The sequence below is a fragment of the Cervus canadensis genome, chromosome 7 (genome assembly GCF_019320065.1).
Source record: "Cervus canadensis isolate Bull #8, Minnesota chromosome 7, ASM1932006v1, whole genome shotgun sequence".
Classification (NCBI taxonomy): Eukaryota; Metazoa; Chordata; class Mammalia; order Artiodactyla; family Cervidae; genus Cervus; species Cervus canadensis.
The window spans coordinates 17,508,679-17,522,051 of NC_057392.1; the positions used below are offsets into that span (position 1 = coordinate 17,508,679).

At 44.8% G+C, this 13,373-nt stretch overlaps 1 protein-coding gene across 5 annotated transcripts in view; it reads left to right on the forward strand.

The window, feature by feature from the left end:
• The window catches only part of IGSF5 (immunoglobulin superfamily member 5), a 53,702-nt gene that overhangs the window by 36,419 nt on the left and 3,910 nt on the right, over positions 1-13,373 (forward strand). For 3 of the 5 annotated variants that reach the window (XM_043474083.1, XM_043474085.1, XM_043474087.1), the window contains 3 exons: positions 1,699-1,723; positions 3,340-3,464; positions 4,596-4,669. In XM_043474083.1, the coding sequence (XP_043330018.1) occupies positions 1,699-1,723; positions 3,340-3,464; positions 4,596-4,669 (224 nt within the window). The remainder of the gene's footprint in view (positions 1-1,698; positions 1,724-3,339; positions 3,465-4,595; positions 4,670-13,373) is intronic. The other 2 variants (XM_043474084.1, XM_043474086.1) reach the window with 1 other exon arrangement.

Below are 13,373 nucleotides of genomic sequence, written 5' to 3' on the forward strand. Positions count from 1 at the left end.
AAAATGAGGATAAGTCCTATCCTAGAGATTGGTTGTTGCTGTTGTTGTTGCTAAGTCGTGTCTGACTCTTTGTGACCTCATGGATTGTAGCCCAGACAAAAATACTGGAGTAAGTTGCCATTTCCTCCTCCAGGGGATCTTCCCGACTCAGGGATCGAACTCACATTTCTTGCTTTACAGGTGGATTCTTTACCACTGAACCGCCGTGGAAGCCCAGAGACTGGTTAGGAGAATTAAATAAATTAACATAATAAACATTTACGTGATCTGTCCTAGAGTTTATTGCTTATTTATCTCTGAAAAGCTGATTCACAATGGACACTACACTTCACTTTGACATAAACATAGAGGGTCCCGCAAAGTCTTGGACTTCCACATGATAATTATTTCCATGCTTAAAACTGTTAAAATTCAAGGATTTTAAAAAGTATTTTCGGGAAACTTCCCTGGTGGTCCAGTGGTTAAGACTCCGTGCTCCCAATGCAGGTGGCACAGGTTCAATCCCTGGTTGGGGAGCTAAGATCTTGCATGCCACCTGGTGTGGCCAAAACAATAAGTAAATAAAAACAACAACAAAAAAATATTATCTGGTGCTCCGCTTTTTTGGTACCTGAAGAATTCTCAGTGCTCTGCCTGGCTCCTGGGGACTGACTGAGGATGCCTGGGGACCCCACTGCATGGCCTGGAGGCTTTGGGAATCCATGCTTCTAGAGCAGTGGGATCAGGGGTCCCTCTCCTTCAGACCGAACCTGACAGGAACACAACAGCGTCCTCTATCACCACGGGGAGACCAATCTCTCCCCTTTAACTCAGATGAGATTGCTTCTGAGGTTCAATTTGAGATGTCAATCAGTAATGTTGTTAGAACTGAAAATAAGTGAGAAATTAGCCAAAAAATAAGGAAAATAAATATTTTTTGGATCTTGATAAAACAAGATGCATAGGGGCACTAGATAGGAAGGTGAAGATGCAAAGCACACTGGTTTTAGCGTCAGATGGCCTGGGTCTATTGTGGGGGCTGTGTTATTCCCCATGTTGAAATGCTAGATTCCTTCCAGCCCAAGAATCCATTGACTAAAAACACTAGCAATTTAACATGAGCTTTTGAGGGGTGGGCAGAACTGTATGAATTGATACTACTGGTACATATTGACTGAAAATGTATTTGAGATTGAAGAACTATAATGCTTAAGCAATGTAATTCCTTATCTGTTAAAAACATAGTTATACTTGTGCAATAGTATCTAGTTTGTTTAAAATGTGATAATGCTAGCACTCACCTCTTGATTAAGGGAAATAACAGCTTGCATAGCCCTGGCATGATGTCTGGACCGGTAAGCACTGAATGACTGGCAGCAGGGGCTGGGAACACAGTCCTCATGGTGAACAAAAGGAGTCTCTACAACCTCAGGAATCAGATTCAGTGCTCACTAAGTACACACTGGGCACCTACTGTATTTCAGGGACCCAGGTATCATAAATACTTCTATCTATGATAGTGAACAGTGAATTCTACTTTCCTTAGGTTTGAAGTCATTTGATGGTTCACTGTTGGGGAACTAAATACCTATTGGATCACCCTCAGTAATGTGAGCACTTAAAATCAGGGGGCCTATAAAAATTGATGTGATTTTATTTTCAGATAACTATCCTGATTTTGCTAATGTAATTTTGTTCCTTTTCTTTCTCTTTTTGCAGAATCTAGTTATCAAAGTGAAATAAGGTAAGTCTACGATCACGTCAACTTCCTGAAAATAAAAACAAGTGCTCGGGCCTGGTGCACTGGGAAGACCCAGAGGAATCGGGTGGAGAGGGAGGTGGGAGGGGGGATTGGGATGGGGAATACGTGTAAATCTATGGCTGATTCATATCAATGTATGACAAAACCCACTGAAATGTTGTGAAGTAATTAGCCTCCAACTAAAAAACAAACAAACAAACAAAAAAACACAAATGAAAACCAACCCACACACACAGCTGTGGGATTTTAGGACTATATTACTCAAAATAAGGCAGTAAAAGTGGACAACTCTGAAAAACACGTATGCCAATCATCAATTCATAGGGCGATATTAACTGTAGAATAAAATAGGTGGGTTCCTACTGCCTATGTTTGACTTGCTCACTTAGGAAAGTGGAGTAGATTTTTACTTGGTGTCTGGCATTTGCCACTTTTTCCACAAGAGGACACTCTGTACCGTGACTGGTGCCCTCCTACTTTAAGTCATGGCTAGGGATCTGAGGACCATTTTAAGAATCAGGCAGAGGTCCTACTGGAACTTCCAGGGCAGTGGAGACAGCGAGACCAGCGGGGTTGCTTAAGACAATGAAGCTGACTAGACAGACAGGTTAGGAGTGTTCGCTGCTCACCCCCCCAGGGGGAGGGATGGAGACATTCCTGCCCTTCTCACAGCTGTCCAGATATAGCTGCAAGCATTTTTAAGGTAACTACATCAAGGACTTATAATAAACAGTTTAAATGTCTGCAATATTTACATAATTATAAATGCAGTCAAGGGGGGATTTCTAGACAGTGGTGGTTTTGTTGGGAGTGTTAAAACCACATCTAGTTTTTAGTATCTTATTAGACAATTTTCATATGCATAATGCTGCAATTTAAAATATCTTCTGGCTACATGTGGTGAAGGAAGTTGTATGTAATCATCACTAGCTCATGAATGAACATCCTTTCAGGTAAATATTTGCACATACCCTTGCTTATTTCCCTTGATTGATAATCAATTCTTAGTGGTAAAGCATAAATATTTAACAGTCTTTGGATATCTACTGCCAAACTTCCTTCCCCTGGGACGCTGCACCAATTTTTGCTTTATTTCAGAGGCGTACTTTTCCTATGGAGGGCCAGAGAGGAAACCTCTTTGGTTTTGTGGGCCACATGCTTTCTGTCACAGCTACTCAACCCTGTTGCTCTAACAGGAAAGCAGCCACAGACAATATGGAAGCTGACAAGTTCCAACAAAACTCTATTTATAGAAAGAGATGGGGGCCCACATTGGGTCTGTGGGTCATAGCTGGCCAACCCTGCTTTATGTAGTCACTGGTGTCTGAGAGTAGAGTATCAGCCACCTGGGGATTGGGGTCCACGGACGTGCCATAATGAAGTTCCATTTCTCTCCCACGAGGGGAGTGTGTGAGCAAGCAGGCTCTACACGGCCATCCTGGTGGGTATGAGAGCCCATCCCGATGCTGGGCACCATCCCGGAGCCAGGGCCTGGACTTCAGCCTTGTGTAAGTTCTTTGTGAATGCACTGGGTGGACAGTGAGACCCCAACATCCATTGCTGATGAACATTGGCTTTTTCAAATGGTCTAATTCTAGGAAATCTGCAACTATGAAGACAAGCAAAGACACTCTTGGGACAAAGTTGGAAAGTGGAAATGAAAACTATGGCTACCATTCAGATGAGCCAAGGACCATACATGAGTGGCTGGGTTTGGACACCGGTAAGATCTGGAAGGGAGAGTGTCAGAGGAGGACCTGGCCCACCGAACGCCAGATTGGCATCTGCTTAGCTGTTGGCGGTCATTATTTAGGGTGTAATTTTTAGAAGAAGTCATTCCAGAACTAGAAATAGTCTAGGAGACAATAACAGTAAAAATCCACCTATTTATCTGAAGTTAAAAGAAATTGAGGTGAAAATTTGTTTTTAAAAATAATTTTTTTCAAAATTTTCTTTTTTTTAAAAAAAATTCTTCTACCTTAAAGTGTGTGAGGAGGCATTTTAATACATTGAGGGTAACTTCCCCCAAACTTCAGTTAAATCTGAAACTCAGCAAGAAATCTTTCCTTTTCAATTTGACAGTCATCATAATGGGTTGTCTTTGAAGCCACTGTCACTAGTGAAGGACAGAGGTAGGATTTGAACCAAGATCCTTTTCAAAGAAGTCGAGAGAAAGACTGTACAAATTACCCCTTAAAAGTTGGGGACTGGCCCTAACAATTTGCTGGCAAAACAAATTCCACAGGGAGATTTTTGGTTAATTGATTCTTGCAGAGATGCTCAAAACTGTTTTCTCCAGTGAGACTGGGACTCTATTCTTAGTAGCCCTGTTCTTTGCATTCTTTTGTGCCTCCCTCCTATGTATATTCCAAACTGTATGCTTGAGATTCAAAGGAATATCACCAAGCATGGACAATTTCCTCTAATAATCCCATGATAGTCTCTTGCAAAATTTCCTGTGATAGAATATTTATTCATTAGTATTTAGAGTGATGAATCAAGTTGCTTGACCAAAATTGTGGTCCAAACTGAATCTCTCTGGCCCCTTTTTCCCACTGTGTCTATTTCCCTCCATCAGCCATTAAAACGATGGATTCGTCTTCTTTCTAAATGAGACTAACCTCTCAAGAAAGGAATCAATTTTGAGTCCTTTTGCTATATTTTTATTTCATTAGAAAGATAAATCTCTAAAAGTACGTCCCATCAAGTAAACTTTAAAAAAGCCGTTTGTGGTTAGGAATGATTGATGCCAGGGGTACTACATAAAAGTATTTCTTTATGCGTCAGAGTGGTTAGAATAGGCGGTGGGGTTTGGGTCACTTCTGGCTCTAAAAACATCTTCTTTCTGTTGCAGAGCCAGCTTCCCTCCATGACAAGTCCTCTGAAGCCAGTGTTCCAGAACAACGCAGCAGTAGGCAACCTCATCAGGTGATTCAGACCTTCTCCCCCTTTTGGATTTTTTTTTTTTTTGGCCATTAAACACCCTTGCCTCACGGCAGGCCATTATGTTATGTTCATAATGGACAAATGTGGCATTTGCCCACCCCTGAGTCAACGGGACAGTGTTGGGGAACAGGGCCAGAACACGTAGTATCTCTCCCTGTGGAGCAGGTTTTTTGGGAAAAGACCAAAAGTGTAATTGTTGACTGGCAATATTGAGGAGTCTGTTAGACGTCCACACAGAGATGTGGGATGTGCAGATGGTTGTGTGAGCCTGGGGCACCAGGAAGAGCATGATTTTTTCTTTTAATTTTATTTTTTCTCAAATGTTTTTTTAAAAATTAATTTATTTTAACTGGATGATAATTACTTTACAATATTGTGATGGTTTTGGTATACATTGACATGAATCAGCCACTAGTATACATGTGTCCCCCCCATCTTGAACTCCCTCCCTGCTCCCCTCCACCCTATCTCTCTGGGTTGTCCCAGAGCACCAGCTTTGAATGCGCTGCTTCATGCGTCAAACTTGCACTGGTCATCTATTTTGCATATAGTAATATACATGTTTCAGTACTGTTCTCTCAAATCATCCCATCCTCGCCTTCCCCCACAAAGTCCAAAAGTCTGTTCTCCTTTGCTACCTTACATATAGGATCATTGTTGCCATCTTTCTAAATTCCATATATGTGCATTGATATATAGTATTTGTGTTTCTCTTTCTGACTTACTTCACTCTGTATAATTTGCTCCAGTTTCATCCACCTCATTAGAACTCAGATTTGTTCCTTTTTATAGCTGAATAGTATTCCATTGTGTATATGTACCACAACTTCATTATCTATTCGTCTGCCAATGGACACCTAGGTTGCTTGCATGTCCTAGCTATTGTAAACAGTGAGGGCAGAGCACAATTGATTGTAGGTATTTCTGGTTGCTAGGCAACTTTTGATGGGCACTGCCCTTCCAAGGGACATTATCATAAGGGAAACCATCCATGAGGAGCCGTGGAGACACAGTTTGTCATTTTCTGACACTGAGTCAACATTGGTTATCACTCGAATGAATTAGAGTTCATAAGCAGAATACATGGTTCTTTATATCCAAAAATCATATTAAATAAATGTGTATATGTCAATCCTAATCTCCCGATTCCTCCCACCCCCTCTTCCCTCCTTGGTGTCCATAGGTTGTTCTCTGTAACTGGATTTATATATATATATATATATATTCTGTTGATACTACGTGTAAAATAGACAAATAAATGAGAACCTACTGTACAGCTCAGGGAACTCTACCCAGCACTCTGTGATGACCTAAATAGGAAGGAAATCCAAAAAAGAGGGGGTATGTGTATATGTGGGCTTCTCAGGTGGCCCAGTGGTAAAGAATCTGCCTGCCAATGCAGGAGACACAGGACATATGGGTTCAATCCTTGAGTTGAAAAGATCCCCAGGAGAGGGAAATGGCTACCCACTCCAGTACTCTAGCTTGGGAAATTACAGTCCACGGGGCTACAAAGAGTCAGACACGACTGAGCAACTGACCACACATGCATGTGTATATGTATGGCTGCTTCACTTTGCTCTACAACCGCAATTAACACAGCATTGTAAAGCAACTATACCCTAATAAAGATGACTTCAAACAACAAACAAAATGCAAATGTGTGTATAACCAGGACCGTTTTCTAACTTGTGCATCTTCAAAGGAGAAGCACTTAGATGTGATTCTGCCCAAGTGTCGCCAATGGGTGTTCTCCTCTGTTAGATTTTGGGAAAGCCAGACTCACAGATTGGGGCTCCGACAGCTTGTGGATCACACAGCCTTAGCTCTGTTTGGCCTCGGAGTTGGTACCTGCGTGAGGCGCTGCTGCTGAGTGCGTGCCTTCGAAGCCCCATCCTTCTATCCTGGCGTTGATGTTCACTTCAGCTGCCAGCTGGCTGCCGGCTGTAATATCCCTCCCTGCAGTTGGGACCCAGCTCCGTATGTACATCTTGCCAGAGACATGTGCCTGCCTCCCAAGCCTGTGCAGGGAAAGGGACCTTGATAGATGCTCAGCCCCGTATCAAGAGGAGCTAAATGATGCTGTTAGCAGCAACCAAGGTAGCCAGGCGGGAAGATGTATGAGGGGTTCAAGGCACAGAAGCAGATGGATCTGTGTGACAAATTGTGAGCTTCTGGGATGAGTTTGAGCTACTGCCTCAGGCTGGGTGGCAGAGAATAGAGAGGTAAAACTCTTCCCATCAAGCTGCTCCTGTGGGCACATGTATCTTTTGGTTGTAGCGATGCAACAGTTTCCCCTTCCAAAGGCCAGTCTCTTGACTTAAGAGGTGGTGAGTGAAAGGGAGCAATTGCCAGGCTGTGATGGGCCTTTCCTGTCCAGACCCCATGACTGGACCTGAGTGGGCACTGCATGCTGATGAAGGGGCTCCCCCCTGGTGTCAAGCATGGTCACCCCAAGGACACATTTAAGCCAGTCATTACTTCAGTGGCCTTTCTGGGGTTACATGGCATGTGTCCTTCCACCAGAGAAGTCACAGTGCTCAGGTCTGGGTTGGACGACGGGGCAGCGGGGAGGAGATACAGAAGGGGGTCATGTCTCATGTCCCTGATATAAAGGAGAAGAAAGGGGGACTACGGATGTGCTTGTATACGGGAGGATGGCATTCGGAGCTCTGAGTGGACACTCAGTTCAAGGTGTTGTTTTGAAAATATACAGGGAGACATTTCATTTAGTTTGTTTTCCAATTTCTCCATCTCTTCCCCCCCCTTTTTTTTTTTTGATGTTCTTTCTCAAGAACAGTAGAAAAGCTTTTTCATACATATATAAATAGTGTGTATAATATATATCTTAGAAAACTTAAGAATTTTTGCCTAACTAAAAGATTTATGACATTTCGACTCACTTGTTTGACTTAGTATGAATGAAATGCTAGATTCCAATTAAAAAAAAATAGATGTGCAACAAGCAACAAAGGTTTACTGTATAGTACAGGGAACTATAGTCAATATCTTATAATAACCTACAATGGAAAATAATCGGAAAAATAATATATGTGTATATGTATAACTGAATCACCTTGCTGTGTATCTGAAACATTGTAAGTTAATGGTACTTTGATGAAAAATATATATGATGAAAAAAGTATACAGGGAGAGAAATTTAGGATGTTTCTTCTTCTTAAATGTGTAACAAGTTGGATAATCTATTGGTGGAAAAAGAACAGTGGCCATGGAGGTGCTGGGCCCTGGGGGCTGGTAACACACCCCCACGCTTCTTGAAGTGTTTGTAAGGTTTCTAGGCAAGCAGGGCACCTCAGCCAGAGCACCAGGTTTCTTAAGAATCAAAGAGGATGCAAGGAAGATAAACTATTTTTGCCTGAGCTAGAAACTGACAAAAGGTTTTTAAATAGCTGGATTTTTCTAAGCAAGGAAACATAGGACAAGCACATTTCTGAAAAGGCCCATCTTTGATCCTTGAGCAAAAGGCACCTTGCAGGTGCGGGTCCAGGCACTGTGTCCTCGTTGCCCATTTGGGAAACCTGGATGTGAGGTGTACCATGGGTTATGCTTCCCATGAGGCCCTTAAAGGAGGGAAGAACTGTGTTAGTCACTCAGTCGTGTCAGACTCTTTGCAACCCCCTGGACTGTAGCCCATCAGGCTCCTCTGTCCATGGAAGTTTCCAGACAATACTGCTGTTCAGTTCAGTTCAGTCACTCAGTTGTGTCTGACTCTTTGCGACCCCATGAACCACAGCACGCCAGGCCTCCCTGTCCATCACCAACTCCCGGAGTCCACCCAAACCCAAGTCCATTGAGTCGGTGATGCCATCCAACCATCTCATCCTCTGTCGTCCCCTTCTCCTCCTGCCCTCAATCTTTCCCAGCATCAGGGTCTTTTCAAATGAGTCAGCTCTTCGCATGAGGTGGCCAAAGTATTGGAGTTTCAGCTTCAACATCAGTCCTTCGAATGAACACCCAGGACTGATCTCCTTTAGGATGGACTGGTTGGATCTCTAGACCATTCAGGCAATAATACTGGGGTGGTGGCTATCCCTTCTCCAGGAACCTCCCTGACCCAGGGATCAAATTCTGGTCTCCTGCTTTGCAGGCGATTCTTTAAAACTGAACCACCACAGAAGCCCTAAAGGAGGGAGGGAACAGACAAATATCATATGATATCGCAACTATGTGGAATCTACAAAATGATGCAAATCAGCTTATTTACAAAACAGATTTGCAGACACTGAAAACAAAATTATGGTTACCAAAAGGGAAAGTGAGAGGAGAGATAAATTAGGAGTTTGGGATTAACAGATACACACCACTCTATATAGATAACTAACAAGGACCTACTGTAGAACACAGGGAACTATATTCAATATTTTGTAATAACCGATGAGGGTAAAACATTTCATGCAAAGATGGGCTCAATAAAGGACAGAAATGGTATGGACCTAACAGAAGCAGAAGATATTAAGAAGAGGTGGCAAGAACACACAGAAGAACTGTACAAAAAAGATCTCCACGACCCAGATAATCACAATAGTGTGATCACTCACTTAGAGCCAGACATCCTGGAATGTGAAGTCAAGTGGGCCTTAGGAAGTGTCACTACGAACAAAGCTAGTGGAGGTGATGGAATTTCAGTTGAGCTATTTCAAATCCTGAAAGATGATGCTGTGAAAGTGCTGCGCTCAGTCTGCCAGCAAATTTGGAAAGCTCAGCAGTGGCCACAGGACTGGAAAAGGTCAGTTTTCATTCCAATCCCAAAGAAGGGCAATGCCAAAGAATGCTCAGACTACCACACAATTGCACACATCTCACACTCTAGTAAAGTAATGCTCAAAATTCTCCAAGCCAGGCTTCAGCAATATGTGAACCATGAACTTGCAGATGTTCAAGCTGGTTTTAGAAAAGGCAGAGGAACCAGAGATCAAATTTCCAACATCCACTGGATCATCAAAAAAGCAAGAGAGTTCCAGAAAAACATCTATTTCTGCTTTATTAACTGTGTCAAAGCCTTTGACTGTGTGGATCACAGTAAACTGTGGAAAATTCTTCAAGAGATGGGAATACCAGACCACCTGACCTGCCTCTTGAGAAACCTGGATGCAGGTCAGGAAGCAACAGTTAGAACTGGACATAGAACAACAGACTGGTTCCAAATAGGGAAAGGAGTATGTCAAGGCTGTATATTGTCACTCTGCTTATTTAACTTATATGCAGAGGACATCATGAGAAACGCTGGGCTGGAAGAGGCACAAGCTGGAATCAAGATTGCCAGGAGAAATATCAATAACCTCAGATATGCAGATGACACCACCCTTATGACAGAAAGTGAAGAGGAACTGAAGAGCCTCTTGATGAAAGTGAAAGAGGAGAGTGAAAAAGTTGGCTTAAAACTCAACATTCAGAAAACTAAGATCATGGCATCTGGTCCCATCACTTCATGGGAAATAGATGAGGAAACCATGGAAACAGTGGCTGACTTTATTTATCTGGGCTCCAAAATCACTGGAGATGGTGATTGCAGCCATGAAATTAAAAGACACTTACTCCTTGGAAGGAAAGCTGTGGTCAATCTAGACAGCATATTGAAAAGCAGAGACATTACTTTGTCAACAAAGGTCCATCTAGTCAAGGCTATGGTTTTTCTAGTATTCATATATGGATGTGAGAGTTGGACTATAAAGAAAGCTGAGTACTGAAGAATTGATGCTTTTGAACTGTGGTGTTGGAGAAGAATCTTGAGAGTCCCTTGGACTGCAAGGAGATCCAACCAGTCCATCTTAAAGCAGATCAGTCCTGAATATTCATTGGAAGGACTGATGTTGAAGCTGAAACTCCAGTACTTTGGCCACTTGATGCAAAGAGCTGACTCATTGGAAAAGACCCTGATGCTGGGAAATATTGAGGGCAGGAGGAGAAGGGGACGACAGAGGATGAGATGGTTGGATGGCGTCACAGACTCAATGGACATGGGTTTGGGTAAACTCCGGGAGTTGGTGATGGACAGGGAGGCCTGGCGTGCTGTGGTTCACGGGGTTGCAAAGAGCCGGACACGACTGAGCAGCTGAACTGAACTAAACTGATGAGGGTAAAATAATCTATGAAAAGAATCTGAAAAAGTATATGTATAGGTGAATCACTTTGCTGGAACCTGAGACTAACACAATGTTCTTATACTCCAATTTAAGCAAAAGAGGAGGAGGGCAGGAAGAAGATGGTCCACAGAGGAAAGGGCTAGGCCTTCAGTAGTTCCCTTCCATGTCCTTGTTCCAAAGGGGACACAGTCCTGCATGTGGTCATCTGGCCCCTGGAAACCCACCAGGTGGTCAAGCCACGGCTAGTAGGAGCAGGTCCAGGCCACCTTTAGCGAGAGGTTCCTTTAGATCTTGCCACAGCCAGGCCTGCAGCTGGCCTATGTGGCCGCGTCTCCCACTCTGCCGGTGGTGGGGACCCTCCTCAGAACTTCTTAGGCCACAGAGCAAGGACGGTGCACTCTGTGCTTCCTTGCCTTGTAACTTTTCTCCATGTGCAGTGACCCCTGCTCCCTGGAGGGCCCAGGACAGGCAGCTGAGAGTCATGCAGAGCCCCGTCCCTTGTCCTTTGGTCCTGCCCTCCCCTCCGCGTGCCTCCCTGTGACTCGATCTGTTCACTTTGCTGTCTGTGCTGCTGTGGGCTATTGCCACCCACCTCAGGGGCCCAGAGCAGGTGACCAGCAAGACTCCTGTCCAAGAGCTGGCTGGTTAGACTTCAGGGTGGTTGACTCTGGATGGCACAGTTTTACAGAAAATCTGAGCTAGGCTCAGGTCCTGAGAAGCCTGTGAGTTAAATGGAGAGATCTCAGGTTGTGAGTCCGCCTGCAGCAAAAGCGTGGCCTGGGCTCCTTGCCACAGAGCTGGTTGGGTCAGATGCCTGTCCCATGAATGGAGACAGGGCGTGTGTGAGATCTGCTGAGGCTCCTGCCCTGGGTCAGCGGGTCTCAGAGCAGAGCCATCTTGCCTTTGACTAATCCAGTATTTCATGAGTCCACCTGTGTGTGTTCTCCCTACACCGCCTTCTCATCTCAGCTGGTGTCTTCCTTAGCCTCCACATCTTCAGGAGGTCTTAGGTAGTGGAAGGCCGAGGGCTACATGCAGTCTGGTATAGCATTCTGGGGGCTCATTAAACACTAATTCCCTCTAGTGGAGAAAGTCCTCAAAACCCAACATTACGCTGTCATGAGTAAAGTGACACCAGGAGCCTGAGTGCTTATAGACTGCTTACCACAAAGCGATCTCGACAAAAATACTATTTTTGTATTTTTGTTAGATGAGTATGCAACGTTTTGTTTCGGGTCCTTGAAGAAAGGTGCATGATTCCAGGTCAAATGGCCATCTTGCTCCTTTGTAATTTTGGTCCCTCAGGGTTTCTTCAAGGCTGTCTTGTTCAAACATGATCCAGGGAAGGGGGAGCCTGAAGAACCGTGGGTGCAGTGCATAGGGCAGTCATCAGTGTGGCCTTTGGGGTACCCAGGTTCCTGGTCCCCCCCACCGTGGATCTCTTGGCTCAGTCCACCTGGTGGTGGGGCAGCCTGGGCATCTCTGCACTTTAGAGCCAGTGGAGGGGTTTCTGACACGTGGCTGGATTGAAGGGTTATTGCCTAAGACGGAAATGGCCTTGTAGGTGGGGAGAGTGGGATGTTGCCAAAGATCGACTAGGCTACTTTGTCATTTCACCCTGGGCAATACTTATGATTTGCTCAGAGTCCCAAGACATTCATGCTAACCGCACTGGACTGGGATTTACCGGACCGCTCTCCAGCTCCGATGCTGCCTGCACACCATGCGATTCCCAGGTGGCTCAGCGGTAAAGAATCCGCCTGTTAGTGCGGGAGACGCAGATTCCATCCCTGGATCGGGAAGATCCCCTAGAGAAGGAAATGACAACCGGCTCCAGTATTCTTGTCTGGAGAATCCCATGGAAAGAGGAGCCTGGTAGGCTACAGTTCATGGGGTTGCAAAAGAGCTGACATGACTGAGAGAATACGCAGAAGCAGCAGCAGTCTTGCTGGCATCATGTGGACCCCGCCACAAGGAGAGGAGGCCCTGGGGTCTGTGACCACACCTGCTCAGAGCTGAGCACAGGCGCCGAGGAGCAGGCTGTTTGGGGAGTTACTTTCACCCTCCCTTCAGTCCCACCCAGAGTTCTACCATCTGTATCTACATCCCCAGGCTGCTGAGAGCATCCACATGCTGTGTCCTCATCGTGCATCACCAGGCATGATTTTAATTACAACCTATGCTCAGCAGTTACCGGAACAGGAGCCTGGATCCTTAATACTTTGTGTGTGTGTGTGTTAGTCACTCAGTGGTGTCCAACTCTTTGCGACCCCATGAACTGACCCCAGGCTCCTCTGTCCATGGAATTCTCCAGGCAAAAATACTGGATTAGGTCACCATTTCCTTCTCCATGGGATCTTCCCAAAACCAGGGATTGAACGCGGGTCTCCCACATTGCAGGCAGATTCTTTACTGTCTGAGCCACCAGAGAAACACTCTTCATACTTTGAGTGAGTGAGTGACAGTCGCTCCATCATGTCCCACTCTTTGTGACCCCATGGACTGTAGCCTGCCAGGCTCCTTTGTCCAGGAAGGGGTAAAACCCTATCTGCCGTGGCACCAGCCCCCGTAACTCTCGCTCC